Source organism: Salvia splendens, chromosome 5 (genome assembly GCF_004379255.2).
Source record: "Salvia splendens isolate huo1 chromosome 5, SspV2, whole genome shotgun sequence".
Taxonomy (NCBI): Eukaryota; Viridiplantae; Streptophyta; class Magnoliopsida; order Lamiales; family Lamiaceae; genus Salvia; species Salvia splendens.
Genome location: NC_056036.1, coordinates 9,778,279 through 9,791,518, shown reverse-complemented (window position 1 = coordinate 9,791,518; position 13,240 = coordinate 9,778,279). Strand labels below are relative to the sequence as shown.

Here is a 13,240-nt window from a genome sequence, read left to right as displayed (position 1 = left end):
ATACTATTACTATAATTACTTAACTTATTTAGTGATCAAGAATTGTAAATAGTGGTCAAAAGCAGACCTTATTTGGATTATGAACATAAAATTCCAGTATTTTTTCCAAGAAACCATGTGAATTGTAGACATTTGAGAACATTGTATCTACGAACTGCCCTCCCAAAGGGTGCTTTCCATTGACTTGGAATCCAGAGGATTGTATTGACCTGCAAAATAGGGGTATAAATAAATCAAGATTAAAAATAATCCAAATCTACTAGTATTTTATTTATGCCTTTTTCACAAGGCATATATGAATGAAACATGACATTAGAACATGATGGGAAGATATATAAATAGGCACAGGCTTGAGTCCTATTAAATTATTAATCAGTTGATGAGGTGACCGTGATTTAGTAGGTCTTGGCTCGAATACTACCTGCAAGAATGCATTGTTGGCCGAAAGCATTAGACAAATGCTGCTGAGGAAGGAATATAGTTGTGCCATTTTCCCTTTCTGCCCTTTGTTTTCCAGAATCTTGATGAATATGGTGATTTGGAGAATATCCATAAGTGCAAAAATCCACCACAGAATTGCCATTACCAATAAAATTATTGTTTGGGTTATTAGTGTTTGTATTCACAATTTTGTTGCTATTGTTCCATCCCATTAGGGCTTGTGCTGTGGCAGCCTTGTACACTATGGTTCCTTGATTTGGTGCTTGATGATGAAAGTGCTGATATTGGCTCTTGTACAACCTCAGCTCCTCACAAACCCTCCGGTAGTCTCCGAACGGCCCCAGCACCGGGTCCTTCTGCCGCCCTATGGCTTCCCACACGAGCGAGTCCACAGCTACCTTCCGGTCCTCCTCCCTAAGGCTCGTGATGATCTTTGTGACGTTGCTCACACCAAACACCTTGTGCACGGCCTGGAACTCCCGTGTCCTCTCCACGGGAAAGAAGGGAGCCAACGTGCACTTCTCTGTGCACCTCTTCCTCTGGTGCTTGCATGACGCGCAAGCAGACGTGTTGTTAGCCCGTTGCATATATAACTGTAGCCTTGACATAAGTCTAGGAATGTTTGTCCCTTTTGTTAATTAACTAACCAGGTTTCATTAGCACATGGAATATACAAGTGCATGGTATACAACAAAATAACTAGTTTTATAAGGTTAGTATTTAAAAAAGAATGAAAAGATTGCCTACATTGATTGGATAATAAGCACAACAAGTTGAAAACTAGTCATCAAGAATATGTTTAATATAGAGCATGGAAAGATAGTCACTAAAGCTAGACTTCTTTATCATAGAAATAGTTTTTATTAATTTGTAGGTGGCTCACACGAAGAGTAAGTTAAATAATTAGATTAAATGTCTATCAACTATCAAGTTATGGAGTACTCCTATTAATTTTTATAGTTTCTAATTAGCTCTAGTATTTAGTGTTAACGATATATGTCACCAAAATATTTATGTCAAATTTCATTTTCAATGCTTTGCTCAGTTTTCCTTTAGGCTCATTCTACCGGGCCCATGAAAATCAATCTCAAAGAAAAAGTTGATTTGGAAGTAGAAGCAAAGGCATTTATATTTCCACATGTATCTATACAAAAGATAATCAATGCAGTTGTGTTTCAAATGCATATAACTAAAGTGAAAAGTTGGGTACCGTCTAGACATGTACATTGATCTACACATATAAGGCCATCTCCAACCATGCGACAAAACGCAAATTTCCAGTGAAAAACACCTCCAATCATACTCCAAAACGCATATCAAATCGTCCCTTTTTTGCGTTTTTGAACAGTATCACTCCAAAGATGCAGTAGCACTGTAGCTACTGCATCTCACTTTTTGAAGTTCCTGGAATTTGCAATTAGCTCCCTCATCCTTTGTATTTTCGAATGAAAGCAACAATTGTGGAGAGTTGTAGATGGTTGAAGAAGATGTGGAGGAAAAGCAGAGATGCAGAGAAGAGAAATGAAAAATCAGAGAAGGGGAAGAAGACGATGCGGCGCTGGGGGAGAGAGAGAGACAGAGAGAGAGAAAATTAGGTTTAGATTATATTTAATGGCATGGGTTAATTAAACCACCTCCAATTAAACATATGTGGAGTATTTATTTGAGAATTAAGCTAATTAATTACTATTATATGTATAAATTTAATGGTGCATAGTATTTATTTGTTTTATACGGTTTTATCAATATTTAGTTCAAAAAGTTAATTGATATTTAGTTTATTTTATACAAATTATTAGCATTAATTATTTATTTTGTGTGATTTGTGAAATTATGTTTAATATAATTTATTAAATAATTTATTGAGTATTAGTTATTTTATTGAGTATGAATTGTAATATTAGTATTTAATATTATAATATAACAAATTAAATAATAGTACAATATTTAGTAATAAAAGTACTCCTATTACATAACAATATTTAGTAATTATGTTACAACGACATAAAACTAAAATAAAGACAAACAACATATTACAATAACAAAATGAAAAACTAAAATAAAGACAAACAACATATAGCTCATTTTGTTTTTCTAGAGTAGCAATAATTGATTCCGAGTTATCAGACTGCTTTTTCTTCAGTTTAGCCCTCTTCACCCCGATAGGCCTTGATGAAGAAGAACCGCCAAGGATTTGTTCCTCGCCATCATCACAGCTCATAGGAAATGAAGACAAAGTTTGTGAGCCATGCATAGTATGAGCCTGACTTTCTGAATCAGAACTTTGCATCCCACGTGATGCTTGTTGTCTAGAGCTCCTCCCTGCACAATCTTTAAATTTTTCAAAATTATTAATCATCTCCCAAACATGAGAAAATTTCCAACCCGATTTGTATTTTGAATCTGTCTTGAGCATTTGCATGGCTTCATTCATCTACAAATAATTATAATCAATTAATCGCACGTTCAAAGAGAAAATGAAACATTAAAATATGATTAAACACTCATTATGTCTGCATTTGAAGCACCGCTTCGATTTCTTGCTTCAGCAGCTCGGATACATCCATGGAATTTTTTTGTTGCTTTCTCGATGGCTTGAATACGAGCCTGCATAGATCTTTGCGTACGCTCTGGCCAAGTGGGATCTCTTTCTTCAGCTTGATTGAATCCATCTTCCACGCGCTGCCAGAATCGTTGTGCTGATTGTGATGTGCCTATGCTAGGATCTTGTGAAATTTCCATATAAACTTTACACAAAAGTATGTCTTCATTCTCTATATAACTTTCTTGACGAACTGACATTTTGTGAGGAAAAGATAAAGATAAAAACTGGGATGAGATAATTGTGATGTTGTGGTTTCTTATATTTATAGATATGAAATTATTTTTCTACTTTTTGAATGGGTGGCTTGGATTTAAATCTACTTTTGCGATGAATGGCTATGATTAAAAGCACGCGGATTGGGCTTTTTTTGTTTCTGGATTTTGAATGGATGGCTAGGATTTAGATCTACTTTTGGGATGAGTGGCTACGATTGAAAGCACACGGATTGTGCTTTTTTTATTTCCGGATTTTGAATGGATGGCTAGGATTTAGATCTATTTTTGGGATGGGTGGCTACGATTGAAAGCACACGGATTGTGCTTTTTTTGTTTCCGGATTTTGAATGGATGGGTAGGATTTAGATCTACTTTTGGGATGGGTGGCTACGATTGAAAGCACACGGATTGTGCTTTTTTTATTTCCGGATTTTGAATGGATGGCTAGGATTTAGATCTACTTTTGCCATGAGTGGCTACGATTGAAAGCACGCGGATTGTGCTTTTTTGTTTCTAGAATTTGAATGGATGACTAGGATTTAAATCTATATTTCCGATGTGTGGTTACAATTGAATGCACACAGATTGTGCTTTTGTAAAATCATTATAAATTGAAAGCATGTTTTGATCATTTATCATATCAATCAATCACTCAAATTCATCTATCCTTCACCATGAATCCCAATTTTATTTCTAGTTCTTCATCTTCTAATGAAGATGGTGAAAATTCTCATATGATATACACTTACAACCAATTTATGCAGGATATGCAACGTAGAATCGACAACAACATGTTGATCCAATACCTTCGTGACCATCAAAGTCCACAAATATATCGTGGATCAGTTCCAGGGCATATTGTCATCAACCGTGACCGAGAGGGTGCTCACGCTAGATTGTACAATGATTATTTTGCTGATAATCCATTGTATAATGAAACCATGTTTCGTAGGAGATTTCGGATGTCTCGTCCATTGTTCCTTCGTATTGTGGATGCAGTTAAGGAACACGATGACTACTTCGTGCAACGACCAGATGGAACCGGAAGGCTTGGACTATCATCTCTTCAAAAGGTAACAGCTGTTATTCGTATATTGGCATACGGTGTACCAGATGATGCTTGTGATGAGTATGTGAAAATAAGTGAGAGCAGTGCGATCAAAAGTCTAAAACGTTTTTGTCGTGCAATAATAGAAGTTTTTTCAACGCAATATTTGAGAAGCCCGACAACTAATGATATTGCTAGACCTTTATATATTGGTGAGCAACGTGGATTTCCAGGGATTCTAGGTAGTTTAGATTGTATGCATTGGAAATGGAAAAATTGTCCTGCAGGGTGGAGCGGTTCATATTCAGGTCGTAGTGGAAGTCCTACAATTATCCTTGAAGCTGTGGCAGATTATGATCTTTGGATATGGCATGCTTATTTTGGATTGCCCGGCAGCAACAACGACATCAATGTGTTAGATTTCTATTATCTCACTCAAGGTATTGCTCCTCCTGCTTATTATTTATTCAAGGCAAATAATACAATATGGGTTATTACCTAGCTGATGGAATATAACCAAAATGGTCTACTATTGTGCAAACAATTCATGAGCCTCGTACACCAAAGACAAAATATCTTGCTATGAGGCAAGAGGCATGTAGAAAAGATGTAGAACGTGCATTTGGTGTTCTCCAATCACGTTTCCCAATTGTAGCAGGACCACTGCGGTATTGGGATAAAGAAGTGTTGCGTGACATAATGATTACATGTATAATTTTGCATAACATGATAGTTGAAGATGAGCGTGACCTGAGTTCTCCAATCAAAGTTGCTAGACATGCACCACAACCAGAAGTTGAGATGACGACAAATGAAGATGTTCGATTTCAAGAGTACTTGACTCGGTATGCCGCAATAAGAAATAAAAATGCACATCTAGAACTTCGAAATGCATTAGTTGATCATTTGTGGGAAAATTTCTCAAATACGCAATCTTGAATTTTAGCTACTTTTTATGTGTTGTCCTTATGTTTTATATAATCATGATGTCTTCGAATGTATTTTAAGTTATGTATAATCATGATGTCTTTGAATGTATTTTAGTTTATGCTTGAATGTTATTATAGTACGTTTGATGTATTATAATTTGAAGTTAGTGTATATTTTATTGAATGCATAATATATTTAATATATATATATATTATAAATAATTATATCAAATTATTTAATTATATTTGGAAAACTATTGACAAAATGTTGTTGGGTGAATGTGTAATTTAAATAAATATGTAGTTAAAATTGAAAAAGTAAAAAAAGTAGGTGAATATGAAATATTTTTTTGGGTTTTGAGTTTGGTGTAAATGGTTGGAGTAGAATTACTGTTTGATGTGATAGAACTGGAAAAATGAGTTTGAGTTTGGTGTAAATAGTGGGAGATGACCTTAGTAGATGAGGTGTCAAATCGGTACAACCCTTGTGGTGATGGAGTACAAGTTAGGATAATTGTTTAGATAGTGACAAGCATTTTAGCTACATTTCCGATACAACTCCACATTTGACATATACAATTTTTAAGAAATATAGTAGAAAATAAGTGGAAGGTGGTCATACTTTTATATACTACTCCAATTAGTTTTATAATGAAATGAGTGAATAAAGTTAGTTGAATGGGGGGTACATTACCATAAGTAATTATAAAAAGCAAATGAGACACTTATTGATGGACAGATGAAAATCGCAAAATGAAACGTTTATTGGTGGACGAAGGTAATAGTGGATATCACGAACTTTGACCGAATTATGAAATTTTCCACAAATTTTTAAAATTTGGACAAAACAATTATATATGAACTTTGATTGTATTTGAGATTGTCACGTTTGACAATTCCAGTGAAATCGATTTCCACATGGCTTAAGTTATTCTTATGTGTCATGGTATTTGATACGAAATTTGGTAACGTGTGAAAGAGAAAGCAAAAAAAATAGCTTATAATAGTATTAGTGGATAGTAAGATTCACAGTATTAGTAGTATAATACTCTATCCGTTCCTTAAATTTTGTCACTTTTTTCATTTTCATCCGTCCCACAAAATTTGTCATTCACTTTTTACCATTTTTGGTAGTGGACCTCATATTTCACTAACTCATGTCAACTCACATTTTATTATATACATAAAACTAATAGTATACATAAAAGTAGAACTCACTCTCCACTAACTTTTTCAACTCATTTTCCATTACATTTCTTAAAATCTGTGTTCGGTCAAAGTATAACAAAATTTAAGGGACGGAGAGAGTATTTAATAAAATAGTTTTTTTAAATAAAATAAAATAGATTATTTTTTGTGAACATACCAATATAGCAAAAGAAAACTAAATTTTAGAGATGGACGTAATATTATGGTAACAAGGGCCATTAAATAATTAAATATGGATGGTTGAATTATTATATAGAAGTAATGAATGTTCTAGGCGAAGAGCGTCTATAGTGGGACGGATGTCCCAGCGGACATCCTAACGGACTTCCCAAAAACACATTCTGCCATGTCATAAAGATATCCCACTGCACTGTCACGTTATAAGGATATCCCACTGCATAATGACGGACATCCCCAAGGACATCCCACAATAATAAAAATTCACAAATTCACCAAATTAAACAATTTACGGAATTAAACAATTTACGGAATTAAATATAAAAAATAAAAAAGTACATTTCATTAAATAAAAAAAAGTACATTTCAACAAAAAAAAAGTCTAAAAAAATTACATTATAAATATCAACGACTACCCCTCCGTGTCCATATCTCTTCAATAATATCGTTCTGGAGTCGAATATGGGCTTGTCGTTAGTGCATGTCGGCAAATGCACAGACTCGATCGGCCACTTCATGTGGTATCCACATACGTACATTGGCGATGGCCACGTCGTGACTTGGACCGGCAGCATCAACATCATCATTGACCCAATCAGTCAGTGCTGGACCTTCATCTTCGACAATCATGGTGTGCATGATAATACATGCGTACATGATATCAGCGATGCTGTCAATATACTACAACCATGATGGACCCTTTACTGTCGCCCATCAAGCCTGGAGCACATCAAATATCCGCTCCACATCCTTGCACGCTGCCTCCTGACGACCCGCAAAATAGACATTCTTTTCTTCTGTGGGGCATCTGATCGTCTTCACAAAGACTGGTCACATAGGGTATATCCCATCCGCCAAATAATAGCCCATGTTGTGCTGGTTGCCGTTGGCGACGAAACTGACGGCCGGACCAACACCCATACACTGGTCGTTGAAAAGGGGCGATGACTGGAGGACATTGATGTCATTGTTCGACCCGACTACTCTAAAATACGCATGCCAAATCCACAGCCGGTAGTCAGCTACCGCTTCAAGGATCATCGTGGGATTCTTGCCCTTGAAACCAGTAGTGTACACCCCTTTCCAGGCGGCGGGACAGTTCTTCCACTGCCAATGCATACAATCTATGCTGTCCAACATTCCCGGAAACCCGTTCTGACTCCCGTGCATATCCATCAGAGCCTGGCAATCTTTGGGGGTAGGCTTCCGAAGATACCTATCCCCGAATATCTCCCTAACGCCCTCACAAAAATACTTCAGACAATCGCGGGCAGTCGTCTCGCCGATGTGGAGGTACTCATCGAACATGTCGACCTCACCTCCGTATGCCAGCTGCTTGATTGCGGCAGTGCACTTTTGTATGGGCGTGTGGCCGGGTTTACCAACCGCATCCTCTCTCATCCTTAAATACTCGTATCGACGCTCTAAAGCGCCCACGATACGCAGAAAATATCGGATAATGCATCCTAAAACGTCACCGGAACATGTTCTCCCCAAACCGCGGCTCCGGAGCAAAGTAGTCCTCATACAACTGACGGTGTGCAGCGATGTGGTCCCAGGGTACTATAGTTCGACGATGGATGGGTCAAGGTACCGCCGGCTGCTGCTACAAGGACACTTCTATCGCGCGATTTATCTCCCTGGACGTAACACCCCGCAACTGTTCTCTAATTCGCCGACGTATGTCATCAGAAATTCCACGACTACCACCCGCACTACTACCACTACCACTACCACTAACCACTCTGGATATATAAAAGAAACATAGAGAGAGAGAGAAACTCGTTAAAACAAGTGATTCGAATGAAATGAAGTTCAATGAGCCGTATATATAGAGTTTTTTTATAAAAAAAATGAAAAATTGGGACGTTCGTCAGGAACCCACAATGGTGGACGTCACGACGGACATCGTCGGAATGCTGCGGAACTCCGGTGTCCGTGGCAGACGTCCGTATCCGTCCCTCCCGCGCCTAATGGCGGACGTCCCGCGCAGACGTCCGGTACGCCGGTCGGACGTCCGCCGGGACGGCCGCCGTTGTGGATGCTCTAAAGCAGTGGGATTAATAGCTTTCGCATACATATGTCCCATGATTTAGATCCAAATTTGGCAAGTTGGTCAGGCAGGATATAAATTTGTATTTGCATAATGAGTATTGATTGGGACACAGAAATTTAAAATTGTTACATATGTTCAAGAAATCTTAGCCTTGGGAATAAATTGGGAAAAATAAAGAGGCAAGAAAATCCAATTTCTGGAAAAGCACTGCTGTTAAAAACGTCAAGCAGTGTGTCTGGTCATGAATCCCAACGGTCGAATTTCCACCGCTTATAAAATACTAAGCAACACATTGTTTCTCTGTGATCAACACTCTCTCGAAAAATGGATCCGTCTCAATTACTCTTTGTCCTTTCAATCTCCCTGGCAGTAGCCAGTTCCGTGCAGGCCCAAGGTGAGGGAGCAGCGGTGGCGGCGAGGCAGCTATGGTGCGTGGCGAAGAACAACGCCGAGGACGCAGCCTTGCAGTCAGCCCTTGACTGGGCTTGTGGGCCAGGCGGGGCGAATTGTGGGCCCATACAAAATGGTGGGCCCTGCTACGACGCGTCCGACGTGGCTCGAATGGCCTCCTTCTCCTTCAATGACTACTACGTCAAGAATCACAACTCCGGCGACGACACCTGCAGCTTTAGCAACACTGCTGCCCTTACTGACCTCAACCCAAGTACTAACTTATACTAGCACTATCATTTTATTTGTATTTTTACTACTAGTAATTCTTTTATCTTTATTTCAGGCTACGGAAATTGCAAATTCACCTCTAGGTAAGTTTAAATAAAATGGTGAATCATTCGTTTTGTTTAAATACTTAATTGATAAGAAATGGAGTAAAATAGTTTGTGAATTGCAGGTCAGGCGCAAGTAGTAGTGGGAACTTTAGTGGAGCCGTGTCGGATACTGCTGACTTAAGCAGTAGTAATTCCATTTCCATAGTTGGATGTCGGTGGTTGTTGGATCCGCTTTCAGTTCTCATCTTCTGCTTTATTTATAATTTGTGGAATTCTAATTAGTTAAGTCCCAACTCTGCTCATTGTATTTTAGTTCATTTGTTTATTAATCAAAGTTTGAGTAATGTGATTTTGATCTACATCACATTTGTTTTTTAGCAACTTGACCTTCATTTTGCATTTCCCTATTAGGCTATTACACTATGATGATATGATTACTATACATTACACGAAATTTTTTAAAAAACTTATTCCGTTTGTCCCACTTTAAAACAAAATTTGATATTCCATTCGTCTTTAAAAATTAGACAACGTTTAAAATGAGACAAGTTCAATACACAATTATTAGAGTAAGAAGAGATGGAAAAGAAAAAATGATTAGAGTATTATTAGTAAGGAATGAGATTCATCTCATTAGGAAAACAAAGGTTTTCTTAAATAGATTTCTATTTTAAAGAAACATCACAATATTACAAATGTAGTCTATTTTTAAAAGACGGATAGAGTACTTATAAAGTAAAATAAGTAAAAAGAAGAAGAAACAATAAAATTAAAATATATTCAATCTATCATTTATTAAGTGATTCATATTTCTTTTGACAAATTTTTTATTTTTTTTTCTTTTTATTTTATCTATCTTACTTTATTTTTTCCCGTAATTAATTATCAGTACTGCTAAAATTCTATTTTTTTAAATTCGTGCAAAAAAGAAACTTTATTCTCAAAATTTTGTTTTTGCGTGTACTTTCTTTGCAACTATTTCTCTATTAAAGAACAATCTAATCCACATAAATAACGGCGCTCGAAGATGAACACAGCTCTGCAGTGTCAATTTCCCGCAAATTTCTGCACGGATTACGGCAATAGGTTGCTGAAATGCAACTCTTTCAGTAAAAGGGCTTCTTTCATCCGTCGCTGCATAAAAAATGAGACAAAATCACAACCCCATCAGGTAACTGACGTTTCCTTTAAATAATCTTCTGTGTTTTGCTTTTCTAAATTATCTGTCAACATTTCATTCTTTTAATTGCAGAGCGTTATTGGATACGTATCGAAGCAACTTTTAATTATTGATTATTGTTAATTTTCGCTACCGTCATTTGATTGAATGTGGAACACACAAAATTCATGCGAAATTATCCTATTTCTGTCCTATTATTGTTGTAGTGTAATTAATCCGTATGAGAATGAAATGTACACTTAGATTTCCATGTTTTCTTTGTTTAGCTTAAATCGAACAGGAATATTATGATTAATTTTCTGCCAAAAGTTGTTGGATGTGCTATTTGTGCGAGCTGAAATTTCATCTAGCTGCAATTGGGAGATGGAAATCAAGAAACTCACACATAAATCTTGTATATGTTGTAACTTTATTCCTTATTCATAACAGGGTTTCTCAGTTCTCACAACAGATCCTCAACCTCAACTTGATATTGGAAGTATATGGAGCTCTATGGGTTTTTATGTGTTCAGCATTCACGTCCCGTTGAGTTTTGGCGGTCTTTCTGCTGCTGCAAAGATATTGCATCAACCCATCCTCGATCCACAGACTGAGGTATGCATACTGGTTGCGATGCTTAAAGTGATGAATGGAACATACTTGATTACTCATATTAAGATGCTAATAATGCTTAATGATTGTGGAGCTATTGCATTGAAGTTTGTAGATGTTTCGTTTTATATAAAGTCAATTCTTGAAGATAATTTTTGAATAAGCATGCTGTAAGAATCTTCTTTTCGTATTTTCCTACCAAAATGAATAACGCTTATGATAGTGATTAGTGACACTCATACTTTGAGTTTTGTACGAACTTTTTTAATTGGAATATGATGTTGAGGAAGTGTTTTCTTCATCGGATCTTATGATCTTGATGATAGACCTTGTCCGATTCTTTGCAGCACAGGCATTCTTTATCTTCGCAATCCAAACCTTAGAGCTTAGCATTGTTTTGCTGCTGCTAAAGTGCCCCGGTAAGCCTCAGTATGACCTTACAGATTTCTTTCGTGCCAATAAGTCTTCAAAACAACGAAGCTGGCTGCTGGCATCAGTGCTCGGGCTTGGAATCCTTCTGTCATTGGTCTTTATCACTTCGTATTTTGCTGAGAGATTGATTGGACCCAAGGTATATTTATTCTTGTATACTTCCATTAATATCCATGAACTAAATTTTTTGATTCGTTGGGGGTATATTGGGTACTGATTTTGTTGACATTACAGGATGTGAACAATCCATTTGTCAAGGATATTCTCACCAGCGGCTGGAGTTCTGCAACCGCCTGCATTCTTGTCTACTCCATCATCACTCCGTTGCTGGAAGAAGTCGTGTACAGAGGTTTTCTCTTGACATCTCTTGCCTCCACAATGAACTGGCAGCTAGCGGTTGCAATCAGTTCCGTTGTTTTCAGTGCATCCCACTTCTCCGGTGATAACTTCTTGCAACTCCTCATTGTTGGATTGGTGCTCGGATGCTCTTACTGTTGGACGGGGAACTTGAGTGCATCGATATGCATACATTCTCTGTACAACGCCCTGATAATGTATCTAACATTTATATCATGAACAATGTTTCCAAATCCGTTTTGCTCTTCAATCTGTAGATCTTGTTTCGGTAGTGTGATTAAAATTTTGACGTGTTATGTGACTTTTTCCATTGGTGTGTAACTATTTGACTGTGTAAATTTAATCAGACGTACAGGATGATCTCACTTGTGCTGCTCCGGTAATCTGAGATACACACGAGTACTACCCAGATAGTACTATATAGTTAGAGGGCATTTCATTAGGGTGTCCACTATAAGGTGGACACGCCCAATAGCCCCGCCCCAGTTTTTTGTCCATAGCCCCGGATTTTTGTCCATAGCCCCAAAATTCTATTTCCGCCACTATAGTGGACACCTCCAATAGCCCCCAAATTTTATAATCAATTTTCATTTTAAAAATAAAAAATTTTGCATGCGTCGACCGCCGCGCCGGAAGCTGCGGTCACTATGACCGCCGCGCCTATAGGCGCGCCTCACCCCCACCAGCCGCGTCCTCGCCCCGCACGCGGCGAAGCCGTTTCCGCCCCCCTCCCCCGTCCTCAGGCGCGGCGGCCACCCCAGCCACTATGACCGCCGCGCCTCCCGCCTCGCCCCACACCCCTCTTCGGCGACCGCCGAGCCGCTCCCATAGTGGACACCCTTAAGCACAACTTAAAATTTAAAATATAGAGTTTGAGTCCAGTCTACACATACTGAGTCTACAATTAGCTCAATATTTACTCTCTTTCTTTATCGAAGAAAATAAAAGAATAGAATTCACTCATTCAGTATCTCATTTTTTAAATTTTAATATATTTACGTTAGGTTCATACAACAAAAATTAAATCATTATTGGGTACACAACTAAAATTATTTTAAGAGTAGATACAAAATTCTAGATGGGAACAGTTCATGTTTGTAAATATTTGAACTTACGAATTCAACACAGCAACACATACTTCGTTGTTGGGAGTCCCTCAATTAGAGGTCCCCAAACCGAACCGAACCGGCTCGGAACCGGAACCGTCGGCGACGGTTTGAACCGTGACCGGAACCGCCGGTTCAGGTTTCAATTTCATTCGAACCGTAACCG

At 37.8% G+C, this 13,240-nt stretch overlaps 4 protein-coding genes across 5 annotated transcripts; 3 read left to right on the top strand and 1 right to left on the bottom strand.

The window, feature by feature from the left end:
• Nucleotides 1-42: 42 nt before the first annotated feature.
• Nucleotides 43-1,956, bottom strand: LOC121803164 (LOB domain-containing protein 2-like). Its single transcript, XM_042202865.1, has 2 exons — nt 422-1,956; nt 43-209 (listed from the first exon to the last, which is right to left on the bottom strand). The coding sequence occupies exons 1-2, from the start codon at nt 1,047-1,049 to the stop codon at nt 148-150; spliced, it is 690 nt and encodes a 229-aa protein (XP_042058799.1). The 5' UTR covers nt 1,050-1,956; the 3' UTR covers nt 43-147.
• A 1,962-nt stretch (nt 1,957-3,918) lies between these two features.
• On the top strand, nt 3,919-5,258 carry LOC121803008. Of its 2 annotated transcripts, XM_042202709.1 has the most exons (3): nt 3,919-4,143; nt 4,261-4,749; nt 4,968-5,258. In XM_042202709.1, the coding sequence occupies exons 1-3, from the start codon at nt 3,936-3,938 to the stop codon at nt 5,246-5,248; spliced, it is 978 nt and encodes a 325-aa protein (XP_042058643.1). In that variant the 5' UTR covers nt 3,919-3,935; the 3' UTR covers nt 5,249-5,258. The 2 variants fall into 2 exon arrangements, with proteins under 2 accessions (XP_042058643.1, XP_042058642.1); XM_042202708.1 differs by having other exon boundaries at nt 3,919-4,749.
• A 3,717-nt stretch (nt 5,259-8,975) lies between these two features.
• Nucleotides 8,976-9,767, top strand: LOC121803197 (PLASMODESMATA CALLOSE-BINDING PROTEIN 5-like). Its single transcript, XM_042202895.1, has 3 exons — nt 8,976-9,344; nt 9,417-9,444; nt 9,531-9,767. Exons 1-3 carry the CDS (start codon nt 9,005-9,007, stop codon nt 9,688-9,690), a joined length of 528 nt encoding a protein of 175 aa, XP_042058829.1. The 5' UTR covers nt 8,976-9,004; the 3' UTR covers nt 9,691-9,767.
• A 603-nt stretch (nt 9,768-10,370) lies between these two features.
• LOC121802631 lies at nt 10,371-12,264 on the top strand. The gene is made up of 4 exons (XM_042202312.1): nt 10,371-10,579; nt 11,018-11,182; nt 11,532-11,750; nt 11,846-12,264. Exons 1-4 carry the CDS (start codon nt 10,436-10,438, stop codon nt 12,185-12,187), a joined length of 870 nt encoding a protein of 289 aa, XP_042058246.1. The 5' UTR covers nt 10,371-10,435; the 3' UTR covers nt 12,188-12,264.
• Nucleotides 12,265-13,240: the final 976 nt, after the last annotated feature.

Bases quoted from the DNA above. Each gene is read 5' to 3' on its own strand.
- LOC121803164 (XM_042202865.1), bottom strand. From the start codon at position 1,049: ATGTCAAGGCTACAGTTATATATGCAACGGGCTAACAACACGTCTGCT. The intron at 210-421 runs GTAGTATTCGAG...CCTATTTTGCAG, and splicing joins CCAACAATGCATTCTTGCAG to GTCAATACAATCCTCTGGAT.
- LOC121803008 (XM_042202708.1), top strand. From the start codon at position 3,936: ATGAATCCCAATTTTATTTCTAGTTCTTCATCTTCTAATGAAGATGGT. The intron at 4,750-4,967 runs GTATTGCTCCTC...CAATTGTAGCAG, and splicing joins TTTCTATTATCTCACTCAAG to GACCACTGCGGTATTGGGAT.
- LOC121803197 (XM_042202895.1), top strand. From the start codon at position 9,005: ATGGATCCGTCTCAATTACTCTTTGTCCTTTCAATCTCCCTGGCAGTA. The intron at 9,345-9,416 runs GTACTAACTTAT...TCTTTATTTCAG, and splicing joins CCTTACTGACCTCAACCCAA to GCTACGGAAATTGCAAATTC. The intron at 9,445-9,530 runs GTAAGTTTAAAT...TGTGAATTGCAG, and splicing joins AATTGCAAATTCACCTCTAG to GTCAGGCGCAAGTAGTAGTG.
- LOC121802631 (XM_042202312.1), top strand. From the start codon at position 10,436: ATGAACACAGCTCTGCAGTGTCAATTTCCCGCAAATTTCTGCACGGAT. The intron at 10,580-11,017 runs GTAACTGACGTT...TATTCATAACAG, and splicing joins CAAAATCACAACCCCATCAG to GGTTTCTCAGTTCTCACAAC. The intron at 11,183-11,531 runs GTATGCATACTG...TTTGCAGCACAG, and splicing joins TCCTCGATCCACAGACTGAG to GCATTCTTTATCTTCGCAAT.